The 19,071-nt window shown below is 43.6% G+C and overlaps 1 protein-coding gene across 2 annotated transcripts in view; it reads left to right on the top strand.

The window, feature by feature from the left end:
• Positions 1–6,306: 6,306 nt before the first annotated feature.
• Positions 6,307–19,071, top strand: part of cntnap2a (contactin associated protein 2a) — a 320,679-nt gene continuing 307,914 nt past the window's right edge. For both annotated transcript variants that reach the window (XM_035143135.2, XM_035143136.2), the window contains exon 1: positions 6,307–6,960. In XM_035143135.2, coding sequence (XP_034999026.1) covers positions 6,858–6,960 — 103 coding nt within the window. In that variant the 5' untranslated portion in view covers positions 6,307–6,857. The remainder of the gene's footprint in view (positions 6,961–19,071) is intronic.

A 19,071-nucleotide genomic window follows, 5' to 3' on the forward strand; every position in this document is an offset into this window, starting at 1 on the left:
AGTCATACACGCTAACGTTAGTAGTTTGATATATTCTTAAAAATGTGACTATTTTTTTTTAATTCTACTTTTTTCCTCAACATTTCAAATTCTTTTATTCTTGAAATGCAAAATGAAGAAGTTGCTTCATTACATAGGTTTGTATGCCTGTGGCTGTTTAAATTGAAACTATTGCAAGTTGTGTTTATGGAGCGATTTCTTTTTTATGTCGGGAACATTTCATGTCATTTTTCAATGTGAACAACTTCATGAGTTACTATGACTGTACCATTAAAATAGCTGATCATATGTCTCTTGAATTATTTTCAAAGTATGAACCTTAAGTCAAGGAGCTTTATGTTAAGTGTTTAGGGGAAATACATTAACAGAGCACTTTATTAGATACACCATTCTATATCTAGGTAGGGCCTCTGAGTGCATGTTGGAAATGTTCCTTGGAGATCCTGGTCCTTACTAACTTGATTGCATAACATAATTACATTTTTCAGCCGCAGATTTATGTATCAAATATCCTGTTTTAATATATTCCAAAGACGCTCTATTGGATTCTTATCAGTGACTGGAGAGGCCTCCGAGGTACACTGGAGTCCCTGTGATCTCCCTGAAACCAGCTTGAGATGACGTTTGCTCAAACACACGGTTCATTATCATGCTGGATTTTGCCATTAGAAGGTGGTAAATTGTTGCCATAAAGGGATTCATATAGTCAGCCACAATACTCAGATCAGCTGTTGTAATAAAATAGTGATTTATTGCTACCGAGAGATGCAAAGTGTGCCAAGGAAACATCCCCCACACCATTACACCGCTGCGCTATACAGCACAAGGCCTTACCTGACACAGTTTGCTATCCAACTCTCGAGGTTGTCTCTCACCTCGACTCCTCCGGTGCCTCCCTTCACTCACAGCGAAACCCTCACCGATGGTCCTGAATGCTGCGGCGCATCTGGTTTTCGATCAGCCTTAAAGGGCACATGTCAATCCGCTGCTGATCGACCTCCACGGCAAACCCATGGCTGCCTGAAATCTAATGTTTACAGCCCACAGAGCAAACGTCTGGGACTTGGGATTGGACCCATTTCCTTGAACTTCTCAGCCTCTGTGTTCCTGCAAGGCAATCACAGTCGACCACTGCAGCCTTATATTTGTGTCTATGGCTGACATGAGCAGAACCTGACGTGGTCTACTCCTGTTGTGGTCCATCCACCTCAAGGTTAGACGTGTTGTTCTGAGAGGCTTTTCTGCTCAGTTAGGTAGTAAAGAGTTGTAACTGTAGCTCCTGGACTGTAGCTGTGCGCATTGCACTGGCGCCACATGATTAGCTGACTGGATAATTGCATGATGCTCCAGAGCTTGCTGAGTATAGATATGCAGTTTGTAATTTGAGTTAAATCCACGACAATCATTTGCAAAATTACAGGGTACTGATGTTTTTGTGGGCAATCTCATATTTGGATTTTTCAATCAACCTCGAAAAGCAACAGTTTCCCTGGACTATACCATTAAAAATAAATAACTGCAAACTACATCTCCAAGTCAAGGAAACAAGCATCTCCGTTCACTGCTTCTGCTCTAGAAATGTGCAGACATCCAATCAGCAGCATCCTGTACAGACGAGTTCATCAAGACAGCAGCTCTACATCCTGCTGACCGGCTGAGCTCATCTAATTTGGTAAAGGCACGGTTAGCCAGCAGGGAGCCCGGTCGGGAAAACCAAAAAATAAGAAGTTTCACAGAGAGGATGTGAAAACTTGAGCTTTTCTTAAAACCGTGGAATTGCCTCGTTGCACCACTGCATCAGGCTGCATGTCTGGTGTAGTGACGAGTACGGATGAGATCCAGTTATAATTTATCACGCAAAAGGGAGAACAATTACACTTTTTTATGTCTCTCCACCTTTGTATATTCATTGCATTGGAAGTTATGTGAATCCTCTATAGTATAGAAGTAGCAGTCATTTATATCCAGAATTATGTTGAGAAAAATGGGAGATGACACCATGTGGGACCTAATTTACAGGATGAAACCTTCCAGTCATAATCCCATCTGACAACTTAACTACATATCATGTGGTGCTATTATTTGTTCGCATGATCCTAACCCTGAACAACTATTTTAAAAATAACCCTACATCTTCTTGCCCTGAGTCTTTAAGATATTTCCAGGCCTGTTTAAATCTTTATGTGGGAGCTTTCTCTTTTTTCCTGTAGGAGAGTTATGTTTGCATCACTTAAGATGACGGTGTGCCATTTCCCTGTGATTTAAACACGGCAGGATTCGACGTATGCAGTCTACAGTTCGTGCTCTGAAATGTGTCAGTGATGGTCACATAGACAAAGCATTTGCTCTTCAGAAATAACAGGTGCAGGTCACACACGCGAAAACTCTCTTCCCTTGAAACGTCTCAATCGATTAAGCTTGTACCCGCAACTTAATACAAGTAGTTATGTGCTGTTCTGTACTCGTGTTTGCCATAGTAACTCAATAATGATGAAATTGTGGAGGAGGGAGGCATTTGTGGAGAGCGCGCTGCACGTGAGACGCTATCAACTCATTTTCACTCGTCATTAATTTATTTCCCCCATGGCAGCAGAACATGTTACACCCGCCTTCAGAAAAGGTTAAACTGGACTAACGAAACACTTTCACGGCTGATTAACTCTGATTCACTCAAAAACACTCGCTACAGCCTAGTAACATAGCAAGAAACAAAATAACTGACAAAAAAAACATAATGCAACACTCTGCAAGAGATCGTAGTTCCAGTGCAACTCTATCCTTCAAAAAAGAGTATCTGTAATAATGAATTAACAAGTCATTTTCTAGATCTGAAATATAAAACTAAATGCTCTAGGGCCAGAGTCAATCATCGATCAATCAAACTTTATTTTTATTTTTTATTTTAATAGCCCATATCACAATTTGCCTCATAGGGCTAAACAAGGCGCAACATCTTCTGCGATTAACCCTCGACAAGAGAGGGGAAGAACCTAAAACCCTTTTATTAGAGAACGCGATTGTTTAACAGAGCACAAAATCAACAAAATCTAAATATTTACAGCATTCATGAGAAAAAACTGTGTCAAACATAAATAGAGACTAGTATCAATGTTTAAAGTGTTTATACAAAAGGACATTTCTGACAGAGATGAAGGGAGCAGCAATGGTTATTGTAATGATGGAGGTATTGCCAATAATAGTAGGATATGTTTGTAGACATATCGTATATCGAAGCAATCTCGTTGAAGTCGTCATCTACGATTAGCTGCGATGATTACGATCCTCGATGTGGCCGCAGCTGCGATCCAGGATCTTCAACGATAAAGCGCAGGGACTCGCATGTTCCTGACTTGTCTCCTGTCAGTAACATGCGATGATGAGACATCAAGGAGGAATCGTTTCTCTACAGAGCAGTAGGACTTTCAACAAAGTAGGTGACATCCTTTCTTCACTTTACAACACGTTGCCTAGTGTTCTAACTATGTGCCGAGTCAGAAAAATGCTAGTTGTCATCAAAGCAATTTCGCCCTCACAAAACAGACCCCAGATTCTGATCTAACACTTGTTCTCACATCTCTGGGGGGGAAAAAAACCTCCACCGAGGAGAAGCGTTTAGCACAGCAGACGTTCCCCTCGTGTTGTTTGCCAGAGATAAAAGTGGCATCTTCTCTAATGATCCCACAAACAGTACGTGACATCACCTCCGAGCCTTATTTTCTCCGTCCTTTCCAGCCGGCAGATAACAGCGGCGAGGCGGCGAGGCGGCCCGGGGTAGCAGCTGTCTGTGAAAATTGCTCTTTTCTTACAAGCGCTTTACTTAACAAAACAACCCTTCCTCGGGAGATTCATCACGGCTGTCATCAACTTTTTTTGTTTAGAATCTACAGGCCATCAGTCATCACTGTTATTTTTATGAGATGAATGATGGCTGTAAATTACCATGCATGACATATTGACAAACCCATTTGCAGTCCTCGTGGGGACGGAGAAGTGTCGTACAGCTGGAGGCGTGGTGACGTGGGGGACGGAGTGATCAACAGGCGGAGGAGGGAGAGGGGGACGGATGGTAGACATATGGAAAACAAACAAGAGGAAAAGGAAGAGAAGAAACTCGTGCTAATGCTTGTTCTTTAATAAGGATAATATGTCTCCTTTAACGGAGAAGGGTAAACTCAGCCGTATAAATACAGCTGTTTAAACAACCTGAATAATAATGCGTTCATGCTATTTGTTTTGAAACTATATACTCGAATAGATTGACCAATAGCAAAACAACAATGTCATGACACTGCATATGTTACACTTCAAATTAATTATGTATTGAGATTGTAATGAGTGTTGTAATGAGATGAAACCTAATCTTTTGAAAAGTTTCTGACCCATGGCTCAGCATCCATGATAATAGCATGGTGACTGTCTCAGTCCATCCCTCATTTGGCGGAATAGATTAGACGTTGCCAGTGATGGAGCTGTCTGTTGTGAATTTTCCATTCTCATTTACCTTTTTGCTTCTTTCATAAAAACGATAATGACACATTACGCTCTGGACAGATGACAATGACTGAGGCATGCCGACAGACGGATATGGAATGCAATTTGTCATTTGTGAAAACATTCTTTCACCAGCTTCTGGGGGATATTCCTACACTTTCTTTATTATTCATGTAGCAGAAACGCCATCATCACCATAGATTAATCACCATCATTACAATGGGAACGAATAAATTGGGCCCAATGAAGGAGAGGGAGACAATGTTTACCCCCCTCCAATGAATATCAAGTTTTTAACCTTGTCAAACTGTCTGTGTTTATATACATGTCTATACATGACGCAAGACATGAGGCAGTCAACACCATCCTTCCATTCTCTAAACCACTTATCCTTTAAGGACAAACAACTATTCATACGTACGGGAAATTCAGAGTCACAGTCAACACCATCATTCAGTATTTCCACCTTGGAACTGCAGTGTACCGATGACAATAAATAAAAGATTGAGGCTGCCATGGTTTCAGACATCACATTCCTGAGGAACCAGTCGTGTCAACCAGCAGCGCAGGTCTTTTTAATTCGTCAGTTGTCTCCCTTGCTTTAGCGTTTGGGTATCGGAGGAGAAGCCGCGAGCTGCTACTTATTTGGTATTTTGCAAGCTAAGTTAAATTTGTCAAGGCTGGAAATTGGGACCAAGGTTTAGCCAACCTCAGCAATAAATTATCAGCTGTTGATAATGTTGTCGAACTAAGCTTGTGTTACCTCTTCTAACCCTGTAGCAAGTGGTACAACAAAAACTTCACCATTTAGAGGAGTCGACTTGCTTCGTGTGTCTGATGAGCAGAGTCACAACTGAGGATGGATGGAGGCGGAGTAAGATAAAGATGTAGTTACATTCCTGAATTTTTAAGCCATGAAGAAAACGAAAAAACCTTTGTCAGAATTCAAGGAACAGAGATAAAAAATAAATTTGGAGAGGAACTTTATATTCTTGGTAGCTCCTCTATCTCTCTCAGTTTTGTTTAGTCTAAACATTTGGCCCAAAGTTGTGAGAAGCTGCTCATCCACAAACTAAACAAGCAGACTAAAAGACGAGCCCGACAGCTATATCACACAAATTCGGTTAGCATAGTTAAACATTCTGCAGGAAAACTCTCTGTCGTGCAGCTCACCACTGTTGAAAGACGGCAGAAGTGAAAGGAGCCACAAATACGTGCAGAGTCTGACTGCAGATTTCTGTCCTTTTGTACAGTAGATTTGCTCCCTAAATAGTTAAGTCAAACTTGTGAATGCTGTAGGGAATAAAACTGAGATTTACCAATTTAAACTCAGATATCCAGGAAGAGTTAAAGTACCTATACCCACTGACAGATGTCTCATTAGTTGAGATAGACAGTTTATTTTTTAATAATTCAATGAAACGTCTGAAAGCACTTTCAACTTATTTTCTTTATCATTATGGGACATCTGTAAACCCTTAAAAGTCTTGTCTGCATCTCAGTAGAAAGAGAATTCATTTAAATTGAGATATTTCTCTAAAGAACGGTGTAATTAAAATATTCGAACAACTTCTCAACTCGTTCGTACCTTCCCTTTGATTGAGTCGATCTCTGTCTTTAAAAAACCGAGCCGACACATACAAAATGAAAACCTGTAGATGTGGAGAATGAGGCTGTGTGTGTGCGCCTGCTTCGATCTTTTCCTCGTCAGGAGAGATGAAGAGTGCACCGAGTACAAGGCTACCACCACCTAGAGAAGGAGGGGGGCAGTGTGTGGCTGCGAGACGCGGAGAGACGTTCGGAGAGGGAGGGGGACTGAGACAAGTTCAGCACCGCGGACAGCGCACCGGAGCACCGGGCAGCAGGAGCCACTTCACCGGATCCGAGTCATGGCTCCTTGAAGCGCGGGAGCCAGAGCTGTGCCACCAAGACGCACACGGACACACACACACACACACACACAGGGCCGGAGACACTGGTGGACGCTGTTGTTGTTGTTTGGTCTCAGTTGGGAATCGCCAAAAAGGAGGCGAGGGAGCTGCAGAGAGCCGTGCGTGTGTCTGCGCGATTCTTACATCATCTCTTTATTGGAGAGAGAGAGAGAGAGAGAGTCAGAGAGACATACATAAAGAGATACAGGAGAGAGAGCGAGAGAGAGAGAGAGAGAGGGAGAGAGAGGGAGAGAGAGAGCGAGAGAGGAGGGGAGTGTGTGCAGCCTGTCTCCTCTCAGCCAGTCCTCAACTGCGAAGCGAGTCAGACGGAGCTGGCACAACCACCACCACCACCACCACCCCGTAGTTCTTTTCTCCCCCTCCTCAGCGTCTCCTCACTGCGCTCTGCTGCTGCGTCCTCGCCGGCCCGCGAACATGCCCCGGCACCGTCCTGCCCAGGGAATGACGTTGTTACTGCCGGTCGCTTTGTGGATTTTCTGCCATGTCAACCCGGTGCGCGGAGCTTTGCCAACAACCCGTAAGTTGTCTTCATCTCATTTTTTTTGTGTTTTCAAAAGCGCTGATCGGACCTGGAATGTGGAGCGAGCATGGTCTCCGGAGCAGAGCCGTGCGCGCGGAGGCACGAGGCGCTGCGTGCACCGGCGGGGCTGCAGGTATCCCCGCGGTGCGTGGTGCCAGCTGGTGCTCTCTGGAGCTTATAGAGCCGGGCTGCACCGGGAGGAAAGGGGGAGATGGGGGAGATGCAGGGAGCGAGCTTTCCTCTCTGAGTTTAGACCCACATGTGTTAACTCTTCTGGATCTCTGGTCCGTGCACTCATGTTGGGATTTGTATGCCCGATGGGTGATGGTCATCCAGGGGATTCCCATGCCTCCAGAAGGGGCTGGGTGTCTGGGTGTTCCAGTTGTGGGTTGCTGCTGCTTTTTTTGGTGCTGTTTCATTCCTGGGGCTGAGTCAATTTGACAGATGAAAAGTTTGCCACCATACCACAGATATGCTGCTGTTTCTGTTTCCAGCTCCCTTTAGGGATCTTTTCAATCATGGATTACCGTTATGTAATAACATTGTATTCTGTTTTCACACCATTGATCTTCATCCCCCCCAAAAAATATCCAAAATACATGGCTTTGGTTTGTTGAAACCTCCGGATGTTGCAGGAGGGAGTTGTGCTGTAGTAATGGAAGCTTCACAGTAAAGTGACCCAGAGGCAAATTAAAGATTTCAGATTTCTTTTAGCCTATTGCGTGCACAGCCTGATGCAGGTTGCTGTATGCAATTTGAATTTGGATGAGTCCCTCCTCAATTACCAGATCTGGGCCTTGAGCCAACTTTCTTTTTTTTATTTTGCAGCAAACACTGGAAAACTTGGAGGCAACTTCTGGAGCTCAAATGATAAGCACACCAAGGATGGAGTTTTTCTTTTTTTTATTGTGCGATTAAAGCCTCGCACTTAAGCCTCCAAACCTGGTGTGGATTATGTTTTTTTCTTTGTGAATTTACAATAGTGACAACCTGTCGTTTTAATATCAAGAGTATGTTTACAACCTACTATAATATTGCCAACGGCATATTCCCAGGGATTCAGAGCGTGTGTTCCATGTGCGCCTTTTTGTCGCCTTCTTACTTAGTTCTCCTTCTTCCCCATATTTTTTAAACCTATCAGCTGCCTGGCAGTTTTACCCATTAATGTGGTTTTAATTATTCTAATATAACCTTGTACAAAGATCTATATTTTATCTCGATATCATCCCCACTTGGTGCGGTGTCATTCCGCTCCCGCTGACCTGGTAACTGAGCCAAACTCGGGGGCGTCGGTGTGAGTGATTCCTCCGGTGATCGCCGGAGCTTCATGAACGTGTCCGGGGGACGCGCCTCATTAATCATCCCGCAGGACAGACAAACAGCGATGAGACGCTCCGGGCTGTGTGCGCGTGTGAGTGCGCGTGCAACACCCGTTTCCTCCGCGTGCGCGTTCGGCTGGTGCATGTCACACAGGGGGAGCAAAGAGGCGAGTTGGAGATGAGCTGCGCGTTTTCCTCCCGCTCGTCAAAGCGGCGTCTCACCACAGCGACCTCTCGGCCAATAGGTGTCACAGCGGCAACACTATTTATGAAAGGTGTATTGATCCCTTTATGGAAATGATCAGTCCTGCAGCGGCCCCTCAATGGGCCGCTTGTGACTGGGTCAACCTCAGGTGTCCCTGGAGCAAGAGGACATTCAGTGTCTTGTTAAAGGACTGTTCCGCCGGGGGGCTTGGACGAGGCTGAGACACAGACTTGGAATTAATGAAATTTAAAGCGAATAGACTTGTTGAGAGCCGGAGGGTCTAAATAATCAGCTCCTTGCATAATTGTATGGCAGAACGAATATATGGAAGAAAAAAGGGTCATTGTTAACTGCAGTATTGGATATGTATTTAATTAATCTTATGTGGTAAATGTATTTTGTTTAAATCTAATGCATATACCAAATATACCACTTATTTATAAAACATTCAGCAACGCATGGTGAATGGTCTGTATTCATATAGTGTTATATTTTATTTAAAGAAAGAGAGTGGTGCATATATAGAGCTCATCTAGTCTTGATGACCACTCAAAGCGCTTCACTGTGCTGTTTTGCCATTCACCTTTTTCACATACATATTTATTGTGGTGGCTGTGGCTGAGGGGGTAGAGCGGTCGTTGTCTAACCAGCAGGTCGACGGTTCCATCCCAGTCTTCCCCATCTGCATGCTGACGTGTCCTTGGGCAAAGTGCTACCCCGTAGATGCACTGTGTGAAGGGCAAAAAAAAACGACTGTAAAAGCGCTTCGAGTGGTCATCAAGACCAGAAGCGCTACATAAATACAGACCATTTATACAGTGCATCTGTGTGCATCACTTTCTCTTTCACACACGATAAACTAATATCATAACAAACTTTATTTCACCTTTCAAACACAGTAACAAGGTTCAAAATAACAAAAATTGAAGGCGAACAATCGAAAACAATTTGCAGATCATACAGCGATAGAGCACATCTGTCACACACTGCCGGCACAGCTGTCAGGAGCAATGTGGGGTTCGGTATCTGGCCCAAGGACACTTAGGAACTCGGAGTGGGGGAGACTACTCTACCTCTTGAGCCTGAGCCACCCCCAATACATGAAGGCTTTCATTTTTTTTCATGCTTTCTATCCATAGCATTCTGACCTGTGCCGGATTCCCAAAAATAATAGAAAAGGACACAACAGGAATATCCCAGTGTGAAGAGGATTTGCAAGCGTGTGTGTGTGTGTGTGTGTGAAAGAGAGAGAGAGAGAGAGAGGGATACAAACAGAATATTGAATTGGACCAGCCGTGCTGACTTTATCCCTCCACGGGGACCAGATGTGAAGCACTCGGGGGAGCAGACAATGTCATTGTGACCAATGGTCTGAGGCATGAACTAAAAAAGATTAACATTTCCATCCTACCGGGGCAGACACACACTCGCACACTAAAAGTCAATGGACTGGTTGACCCGCCGACTGTGCGGAGTCTCCCAAGTGCGCACTGAAAGTGCTGAGGTGTGTGTGCACCAATGTAAAGAAGCGGGGGAGAGAGAGAGAGAGCAGTAAAGTGAGATTTAAGCCTGTATGCGTGTTTTGCCCTTTTTGTATATGATTTGCGTGTATTTGCATGTTCACGTATATATTCATGCATGCATGGTTCCACAAGTGATTTGTATGTTGAGCTGTAATCCAAGGATTTTCTCCTACGCAAACCTGGCCTGAAGCGTCAGTTTTGTGCCGAATTCCAGCATCGTTTAATTGGTTAGCACAGCGGTGTCAACTGCGGAAGATGTGTCACCAACAAAACGAGATGAACGCACACAAACGCATATAAAAGAACCAACTCATGCACAAAGGTGAATGCACAGGCACAGATGCTCACACAAGGGGGAGAAAGGACATCTTTGTCCCTGTTGCTCCTCAGCTAGATGCTCTAATGAGTTGTCACTAATATGGAAATCTGCTCTTGTTTGTAGTGTTTTTGAGCTGAGGTCTCTCACCACCTACTGCACCATGATATCTCATAATCATGAGGACACTTTTTTTTGTCCCATTTGCAATGCAAATTAACATGTTTCTCTGATTAAGACGCTTCACACAGAACGTCTCAGACAGGGATATCAGCTGTAATGCGGCTGTAACTGAAGTGCACTTTAAATCCTACACAAGTTGTTTTTAAAAATTTGATGGCACACTTTAACCTCATTGTTTGAACTCTTCATCCCTGCTGTGCACCGCTGCTATCTATCGCTCGCTGTGGGGACAGAGGGGCTTTACATTTTTAACATTTCCCGCAACCCACACGTGTGAAAAGTGAAGAATGTGCCTTTAAGTCACAGTGACACTGTGGGTGGCTAAATGGAATGCCCCGAGAGCCTGTCTGATATAGAATCAGATTAGCCTTTTCTCATCTCATTAAGTATGTCAGGTCATTTGACACAGACATCAGTCTGGTTGCACCTCCAGGGCGACGCAGGGCAAGACAGGGTTTCCTGTTCGTCAGTGTTATTAATTATAGGCGACGCCGTGTGAAGCTAAATGAAGGTAGTTACGTCCTGTTGCCAACACAGATGTTCTTAGGTGAGTCGTAGGTCACATTATTGTATATGACCATAAAAAGCAGATTTCTGGTTTCGTGGGTTAGGTTAAAGTAAGGGTTAAGTTAAGGATAAGGTGAAAGAGGTTTTAGCGGTTAGGGAGTGTTAAACCATCTCGATGACTCCCCCTGCCTCGTCCTCGACTGGGCACATGAAATGGGGGAGCCAAAGGTAATGCACTGGTCAGCACACATCAGTCAACTCCCCATTTCCATATCACCAACACACCAAATACATCTCTGACTCACAGGGTCGGCCTCCAAGGTTTGATCCAGACCAAACTGTCCAGCTTTGTGATTATTCATATGGGACGTAGGCTATTAAAAGTATGATTTACATTCCTGTTTGGAGTTTAGTCCCAATTTATCATCATTTATTTATATTAGCAACAGGCCTCATGGGGACCTACCTATCAGGTAAAACATATCTGAGGTCCTGGTTAAGGTTAGGGGTACAACTGGAACTGAGATGACAGCTGTTTTGTGGACTCGAACACTTCACCCACCCCCGACCGCATTGTGGTGAATAGATAATAAGTGCATTTTCATTTTTGGGTGAACTACCCCTTTAACGTTGGGTGAGGTGATGTTCTAGGAAGGATATCGGCCCAAATGTGTTTGTGCCTGTGTGAAGACTCACATTAGGAGGTGGTTATAATAGGATTGTAGCTGGAGGGAGCAGACTGGTTTGGCTCAGATTAGATCAGCTCAGTGTGTTTAGCTATGTTTGGCCCCTGTGCATCTAGAAGTGTGCACCTGCCTGTGGTTTGGGCGTGTGTGGCGGGGGGGGAGGTTGCGTTTGTGTGTGCGGTTTTATCATCCATTGAGACAAGTGAGTCAGAGCGAGGAAAAAAGGTTTGGATGTTAATTGCGCTGCAATTTCTCTCTTCCGCCCTGTCCATTTCTGTCCATACCCCTCTCCTCCTCTTGCCTTGTTTTCAACAATCGCTTCTTTCTACTTCCCCTCTTTTCAGTAAATCTCCCTCCGCTCTTCCTGTCTGTCTTTCTGGCTTCTGTTCATTGATTCCCACTCTTTCATCCGCCGACTCTGCCGTGTTTCTCTCATCCTTTCATTCAGTTTTTGTACCTCCAGCCTCCTGCCCTTTCTCTTGTGCCTAAGTATCTCTAATTCTCTCTATCCCTTCTTGGCTTTCCTCTGTGGTTTTATCATCTGGCCATAATCACTTCCCTCCTCCCTGGTACTTTCTTCTATTCTTTTTTTTTTTTTCATCCACCCAATCTCTCTCCTCACAATCTGTCCCCTCTCCTCTCATGCCTGATTGCAAATATGCTTGAGTTAAAAAAAAGTCCCCACGAGCAAACTCTCAGTTCAACGCCTACTTTGTGTGTGCGTGCTTCTATGTGTGCAGCAACCAGATTGTCGGGGATCGCAGCCAGACGCACACAGCCACACACCGTTCTCCTCTTTTGGTTTCATATAGCTCTTAAATTTTGCTTGCTCCATCAGTGTATAAATATTTTACCTGACCAAAACTTGAGTTCATCACAGTGCTTTTAGGAGGAAAATACTTATTCATAATTCTAAAAGCACTTTATTTAATAGCACAAGGAATCAGAATTGCATAATGTCACAGCAGCCCATAATAAACGCATATGAATTTGAGTTGGGGGGGGGGTAACAATTTGCATGGTACCATTTGAAAATATAACAAACAAAGTAAAGGAAAATCCTTCTCACACTTGCACGTCATTTTAATATATATATATTTACATACATTCAAACAAAGGTCTTAGGGTTAACAGGCTACTTGGTTTTAGTAGCGATGTTAGAAGTAGGTCTAGTTTACGTTGGACTAACACGCAGCGTGTGAGAGCCATGAGGGGCACGAGCGCGCATGAATATTAAAAGTCACTTAATAAGTTCCTCATTAAAATCATTATTGATTAGTTAAACTCCCACCATAAAAGGAATCAATAAATAAGTCAAAAAATAATTACTGAGGGTGATTTAAAAAAACCTCACAGTTGTGGATGGTTAAGGTTTGGGGAACGGGGATCAAGGCATTATGTCCGTGTCCTTGCAAAGATAGAAGTACCCGCATCTCTGTGTGTGTGTGTGTGTGTGTGTGTGTGTGTGTGTGTGTGTGTGTGTGTGTGTGTGTGTGTGTGTGTGTGTGTGTGTGTGTGTGTGTGTGTGTGTGTGTGTGTGTGTGTGCAATCATCGATGATCTGAGAGTTATTCTTGCGGAATGTGTTCTCATTAGAACCTGTCACAATCTGTCCTCCTCGTTAGACAAGGGTCTCTGAGAAGGGGAGCGGGCTGGCAGGATGGAGGGAGGAAGAAAGAAGGACAGGAGAGGAGGTCGCACTTTATCAGAAAGGAGAGAATGATGAGGGGAGACAGCGGGAGGAGAGATGATCAGATGGCTAGAGTCGTCTTTGATACCTCGTCATTCAAGATCACTGATGTTTTTCAAAATCAGTGCCAGCGGTTGCATAAGTTGGAGGATAGTCCAAGCTGTGGCAAGCGAGTGGGGGGGGGGGATGATGTGACAGAGGCAAAAATTACCAAAACAAATATCTCCTGGTGAAAAAGCGGTGATACACACGTAGAAAACACGGACGAAGATGTCAAGAGAGTTAGTGGTGATAAGAGCTGACGACGGGATCCACGCAGCAGAGTTAATACATCACTTCCTGCCTCTGACTGCTGCTCCACCTCTCGCCTGAGAATAATGCGGCGAATTTGTTGCTGTCGTGAACACGTCTGTGCAGAAAAACCTCCCGCTGCGTTGTGCATGCGTGACTGTGGGTAAACTCCGTAGCCAATTAGAGGGAGAGAGAGTGACACGGCTGCGATTTCCACCTAAAACCGCAGAAAGTGGAGTTGGAATCTTCTTCGTTTAGCCCTGATTGTGCCTGTTTAATCACTGAGAGGGAGCTAATTGACGGGGTGTAACAACTGGCCTGAGATTGATCCTGGGAGAGTGCCAGGATTGAGCTGCACCAGGGTTAAGGCGGAGTGAGCGGCTAAAAGCAGTGCACTCTAAGTGAATCTGACCCCCACCCTCATCCAGTGTCAAAACACCAGTGTCAAAAGCTGCACCTCCGTCAGCAGCAGGGAGAACGTTTACACACACACACACACACGACTCCGGTGGTACTAGACCCCTTGTACATGCTCCAGTGCTGGAGGGCATCGGTGTGAGAGGCTTGTTTGGTGTCGAGCAAACAATGTGGACATGATCCCCCGCCGGCATCCCCCCCACGCATATATGTGTGTGTGTGTGTGTGCCAGTCGTGTTCAGGGACTAAATCCAAGGCTCTGTCACGGTTTGCAAACATTTCAACTCAGGAGAGAGGTGTTGCAACAGGTGACTGGAAATCTATAACCAACACCAAGGCCCTTCTGTTACATGGTTGAATACTAATGTATCACTGTTTGTTTTAATTGTTATTGATAATAAACTATGGATTTAATTGAAAAATGCACAGCATGTTTTAATTACAGTGGCATATTAGTGCCGTGGCACACGTGACATTTTGTGCCATCAGCTGTTTTAAAGCACGACCTCTCATCAGTCACCGATTGACTTTATATTTCGACTTATGTCCTCAGTCTATGCAAGCTTTTCAAAATATGTGAAATGAATCCTAAAAGTCACGTGATAATCAGAGCGATGTCATTGTAACGTCCACCAAGGAGGTTATGTTTTCATCTGTGTTTGTTTTTTAGTTAGTTAGCAGGACCACTGGACGGATTACCATGAAACGTGGTAGAAAGATGTTCTATGGGTTAGGGGAGAACCCATTCAATTTTGGTGCGGATGCAAGATTTTTTCCCCCTCACTTTCTTTAACGGTGCTGCATTTTTGGATGTTTTCACCAATTTCCCAGAGAAGATTTCACGGATCTTGATGAAAAAAATTATTCTATGAGAGTTTGCAATTTGGTGCAGATCCATAACAAATCGAGTAAATTGAGGGGACTGTTGATGGAGGTGTGCGCTCTGCTGAGTGATTGTCTAGTTTCATAATGTGAACTGTACTTCTTACCCACTGCTCCACATAATCCACTGTCTTCACCACAAGTGTGATATTAGACATCAAAGTATTGATTCGTCAAAAATCGGTGGAAGGGGAGACGCTAGGTCTTTGCAGGACATGTAAGATTACCTAAATTAATTTCTAATGCATGGAAGTGGAAACCACTAATTAATCATACATGCATTTTTAATGTATAGTGAGTACATTACACAGGGCGTACAGGGCTTTAATGAGACTTTGAGCTATAATTACATTAACTAATTAGTTATTGCTCATGTAAAAATAAGCAGCACACATTACTGAGTCATTAGCCGAGAGTGATCGAGCAGGAAAAGGCTGTGTTTCTTGAATTGCATAGAGATGCATTGAGGTCGTGGTCACTGCAGAATTTGAACTGTTGCTCTTGCTCGACTCCGTCTGTGAGTTTAACCTATATTCTGCAACATTAACCCTTTGAGCTGCACATGCCTGATGGGCAACATGATGAATCAGGGGATTACACATTAAAAACCACTGCACAACATCTGTTCAACCCCCACACACACACACACACACACACAGCTTCACTGATGCTAAGTCCCACTACATCCGTGTCTTCCATACATATTATTGTAAGAAATTGCGCACATAATTTTATGAGCAGCCGAGTGTGTGTGTGTGTGTGTGTGTGTGTGTGTGTGTGCGTGTGTTTGCCCGACGGTGCAGCACCTCTGTCAAATTGGATGTTGGAAATCTAACCACTAGCTCATGTGGAAGAATGCGGTGGAAAAGGGCATTGTGCCACCACTAAGACAAATGTTGTTATTACGCTCTGCCTTTGCATTCAATTTGTTTCTTAAGCCGCTTGAATACCCAATTTACAGGCCAAGATTAAGTGAATTAATCTTTGGGCCACTTCCATTGAAAAAACATTCCTCCTTTTTTTGTCTTTAGAGTCCTTAGCGGAAAAATACTATTGTGTGTGTGTGTGTGAAGTGAAACTACAGTATATGCTTGTGCATGCCCTGACTGTAGACATGACTTGGTTTGTTTCTACCTCCCAAAGTATTTGTGGAATTAAAGAGCAGGAAAAAATAAAGAGGAAAGGAAACTCAGACGGCAAACTATAACTCTGGTTAAGGCATGTGGTGGTGATAGTTAAAGTAAAGTGTGTATTAAAGTATGGACAATGCATCTCCACTTCCTCTCACTATCCAGAAATTACGCCAGATACGGACGTTGCTATCTTGTGCGTTTGGTGTGTTTGGTGCCAGAGTCTGTGTGTAACCCTAAATGAGTCAGTCTCAGCTGTCAATCAAGACGTTTTTTGTTGCATGAAAAAACTAAACCCAACGTTTGCACTTGAACATGCATCAGTATGATAAGAAAAGAACAAAGAATAACAGAAAATAACCCAAAATGACAGGAGCTATCTTTGAGAGACACTTTTCCTTCCACTAACATGGAGTGGGCGGGTTTGGGGCGCTGTCATGTTGTTGGTCTTCATACACAGTGTATGGGTTAAGGGAGAGAGAAAGGGGCGCAAAAATATGTGCGTGTGTGGCTCGGTTGACGGGTTAGAGAGTTGCTTCTAATAACCACATTGTCGTATATATAAAACCACATACCAACGATATACAATCAGGGTTAAATATGAAATTATAGAAATTTGATTAAAGGGTGAAAAAGGCCAGTGAACAACGATTCCGCCTGATTTCTGAACGCAACGGGTTCCACAATCGTCGAGCAGAAACGGCAGCAGCTCCGTTACATTTCAGCTTTAATCATGGCCGTTGGACACACTGGAGAGATTTGTTGTCAGATCTAAGGGACCTGTGTCGGTTTGTGTTCCCTGTGTATAGCAGAGGCTGGGTGTGTTCGTGTGTGTTGACGTGATTGCTTGTGAGATAAAAAAAGAATAGCTTTTGTGTGTATACAAGTGGAAAAGGGAAGAAAAGAGAGTTGAGGCTGGATGTGGATGCGCTTCGTTAGCTCTGGTTCAAGGTGTTGCTACAGTGTGAGCTAAGATTAGTCAGACAGGGGTCGCCGCTTCTTCTTTAAACCTTCCTTTCACCTGCCTTCTCTCGACCTTCCTCTATTGTAGCTGTATGTTTTATTCCCTGCTGCTTCCTTTGTCTTCCTATCCCTCTCTTGGTCGTCATCTCTCATCTCTCGCCTACCTTGATTTCTCTCTTTTGTTCCTCACACTGTTTAATCCACCCAGGTTGCCCCTTACTCTTACACATTTCTTTCTTCTCTCTGTCTACTTACACAACCTTGTTCATGTCTTTTGGCACAGTGCTCTTCTATTCATATTTTTTTCGCCATTTATTTTCCCTTCCGTAACCATTTTATCTCCCTTTACCCACCTCCCCGGAATGTAGCTTTCACTTTCACTCAAGCTGTCTATGAAGTCAAAACAACAATGACAAAACAATTATGTGTGCAGAAGGCTATTACCCAGGTTTTAAAGAGATACGTCTGAGGTTTGTGAAACCTTGAAATGCCTCCGTCTCTCTTCCCCTGTCAACGAATGCCACCATTAGTATCACTTTTGCTTGAATCTTGGTGTCGTGACATTGATCCATGTTTTGACATTCAAACTAAACTTTCCTTGATTCCTCTTGCTATTGTGTTCTTAAGCAATCGGTTACGTTTGGGAAAATCAATTCCCCAAGTAGAATTCTTGTGTTGCTTGCATTTGATTAGTCAGTGATTGTCTCTGCAGTTTTCTACAATAACATGTGACAGCTGCTAACACAGCTTCAGACCAACTATGACCATTGAACCAAAACAGGAACCAGGCTATGCTTGTGAAAGTGTGAGTAGATTTTCGAAGTTCCTGAAAGGTTTTTGGTTACCAGGTCATGTTTCTCTGTTGGATTATAGACGGCCCCCACATGCAGTCAAGTCTGTTAATATGCTCTCCAGCAATGATTTGCGTTAATCCTGACCTTTCTGGAAGGAGGTCAAATTCTAATTAATATATGCTGTGTGAGTTTATTAACAATGAGCTCAATTCAGAACTGCTAAAATGGGCACAAAGACAATATTGAAGACAGCAGGCCAGCAGCGGATTGAGTTAGGTCAATCCTTTAGCAGCCCGGTTGATTAATTTGGAATTTCATTAATGCCCCATTTAACTGTTCGTTAATGAGTGCTCACCATTGAAATTCACAGCATGTGTCACGTTTCCAAACTGTCGACCTAAATGGAAATATTTGAGAATTACTTTTAATAAACTTAACCTTTACAGTTGAACCTTAAAAGGGCTAGATGACCCTGTGCAGTATACCACGAGAGAGCCATCCCTCCTACACCACCTGGAATCATCCAAATGTCCCTGTTTATTTCTCTGATAACCTTACAGCCTGTTCCACTCAGCACTGTCAGCTCCAGTAACTTCTTTTAGTTTTGGCTTTTCTCAGTATTCATCAATCTGTCCAAACTGTTGTCTTAGTTTATAGCAGCACAAAGGACATCATGTCCAGGAAATCAAATAAATTACAATATAAACCTGAGTTTCTGCCCACTATAGTTAAAAAGCTGCATAGGAGATGTTACCCCCCTTATAATTAAACCAGCTAAACTAAACAACCAACTGTGCTTGAAAATGTCCTTTCTGCTGTGGTGTTCCACAAGGGTCTATTCTCAGTCCCCTTAACATGCGAACCCTAGTCAATCAGACACAGACATCATTTTGATTTGAACTGTTATGTCAACAATACACAACTGTATATTCCCGTAAAGACTTGTACCATGTTTCATCTATGTCCTGCCATTGGGAAACTAAGTATTGGATGTCTAACAGTTTCCTGCAGTGGAATGACTGCAGAAGTGTAACTACTCCCCCTGGCCCAACATTGGCAGCATTAACCGTCTAGCCTGGGTGTCTTATCTCAAACTGTTAAAAATAATCTAGGTGTTATTTTCCACCCAGATTTGTCCTCTGACAGCCAGGACACTAAAGTTTTGGAATTCTGCTTTGTACCACTGAGATATTTAACCAAGAT

The sequence above is a fragment of the Hippoglossus stenolepis genome, chromosome 19 (genome assembly GCF_022539355.2).
Source record: "Hippoglossus stenolepis isolate QCI-W04-F060 chromosome 19, HSTE1.2, whole genome shotgun sequence".
In the NCBI taxonomy this organism is placed as follows: Eukaryota; Metazoa; Chordata; class Actinopteri; order Pleuronectiformes; family Pleuronectidae; genus Hippoglossus; species Hippoglossus stenolepis.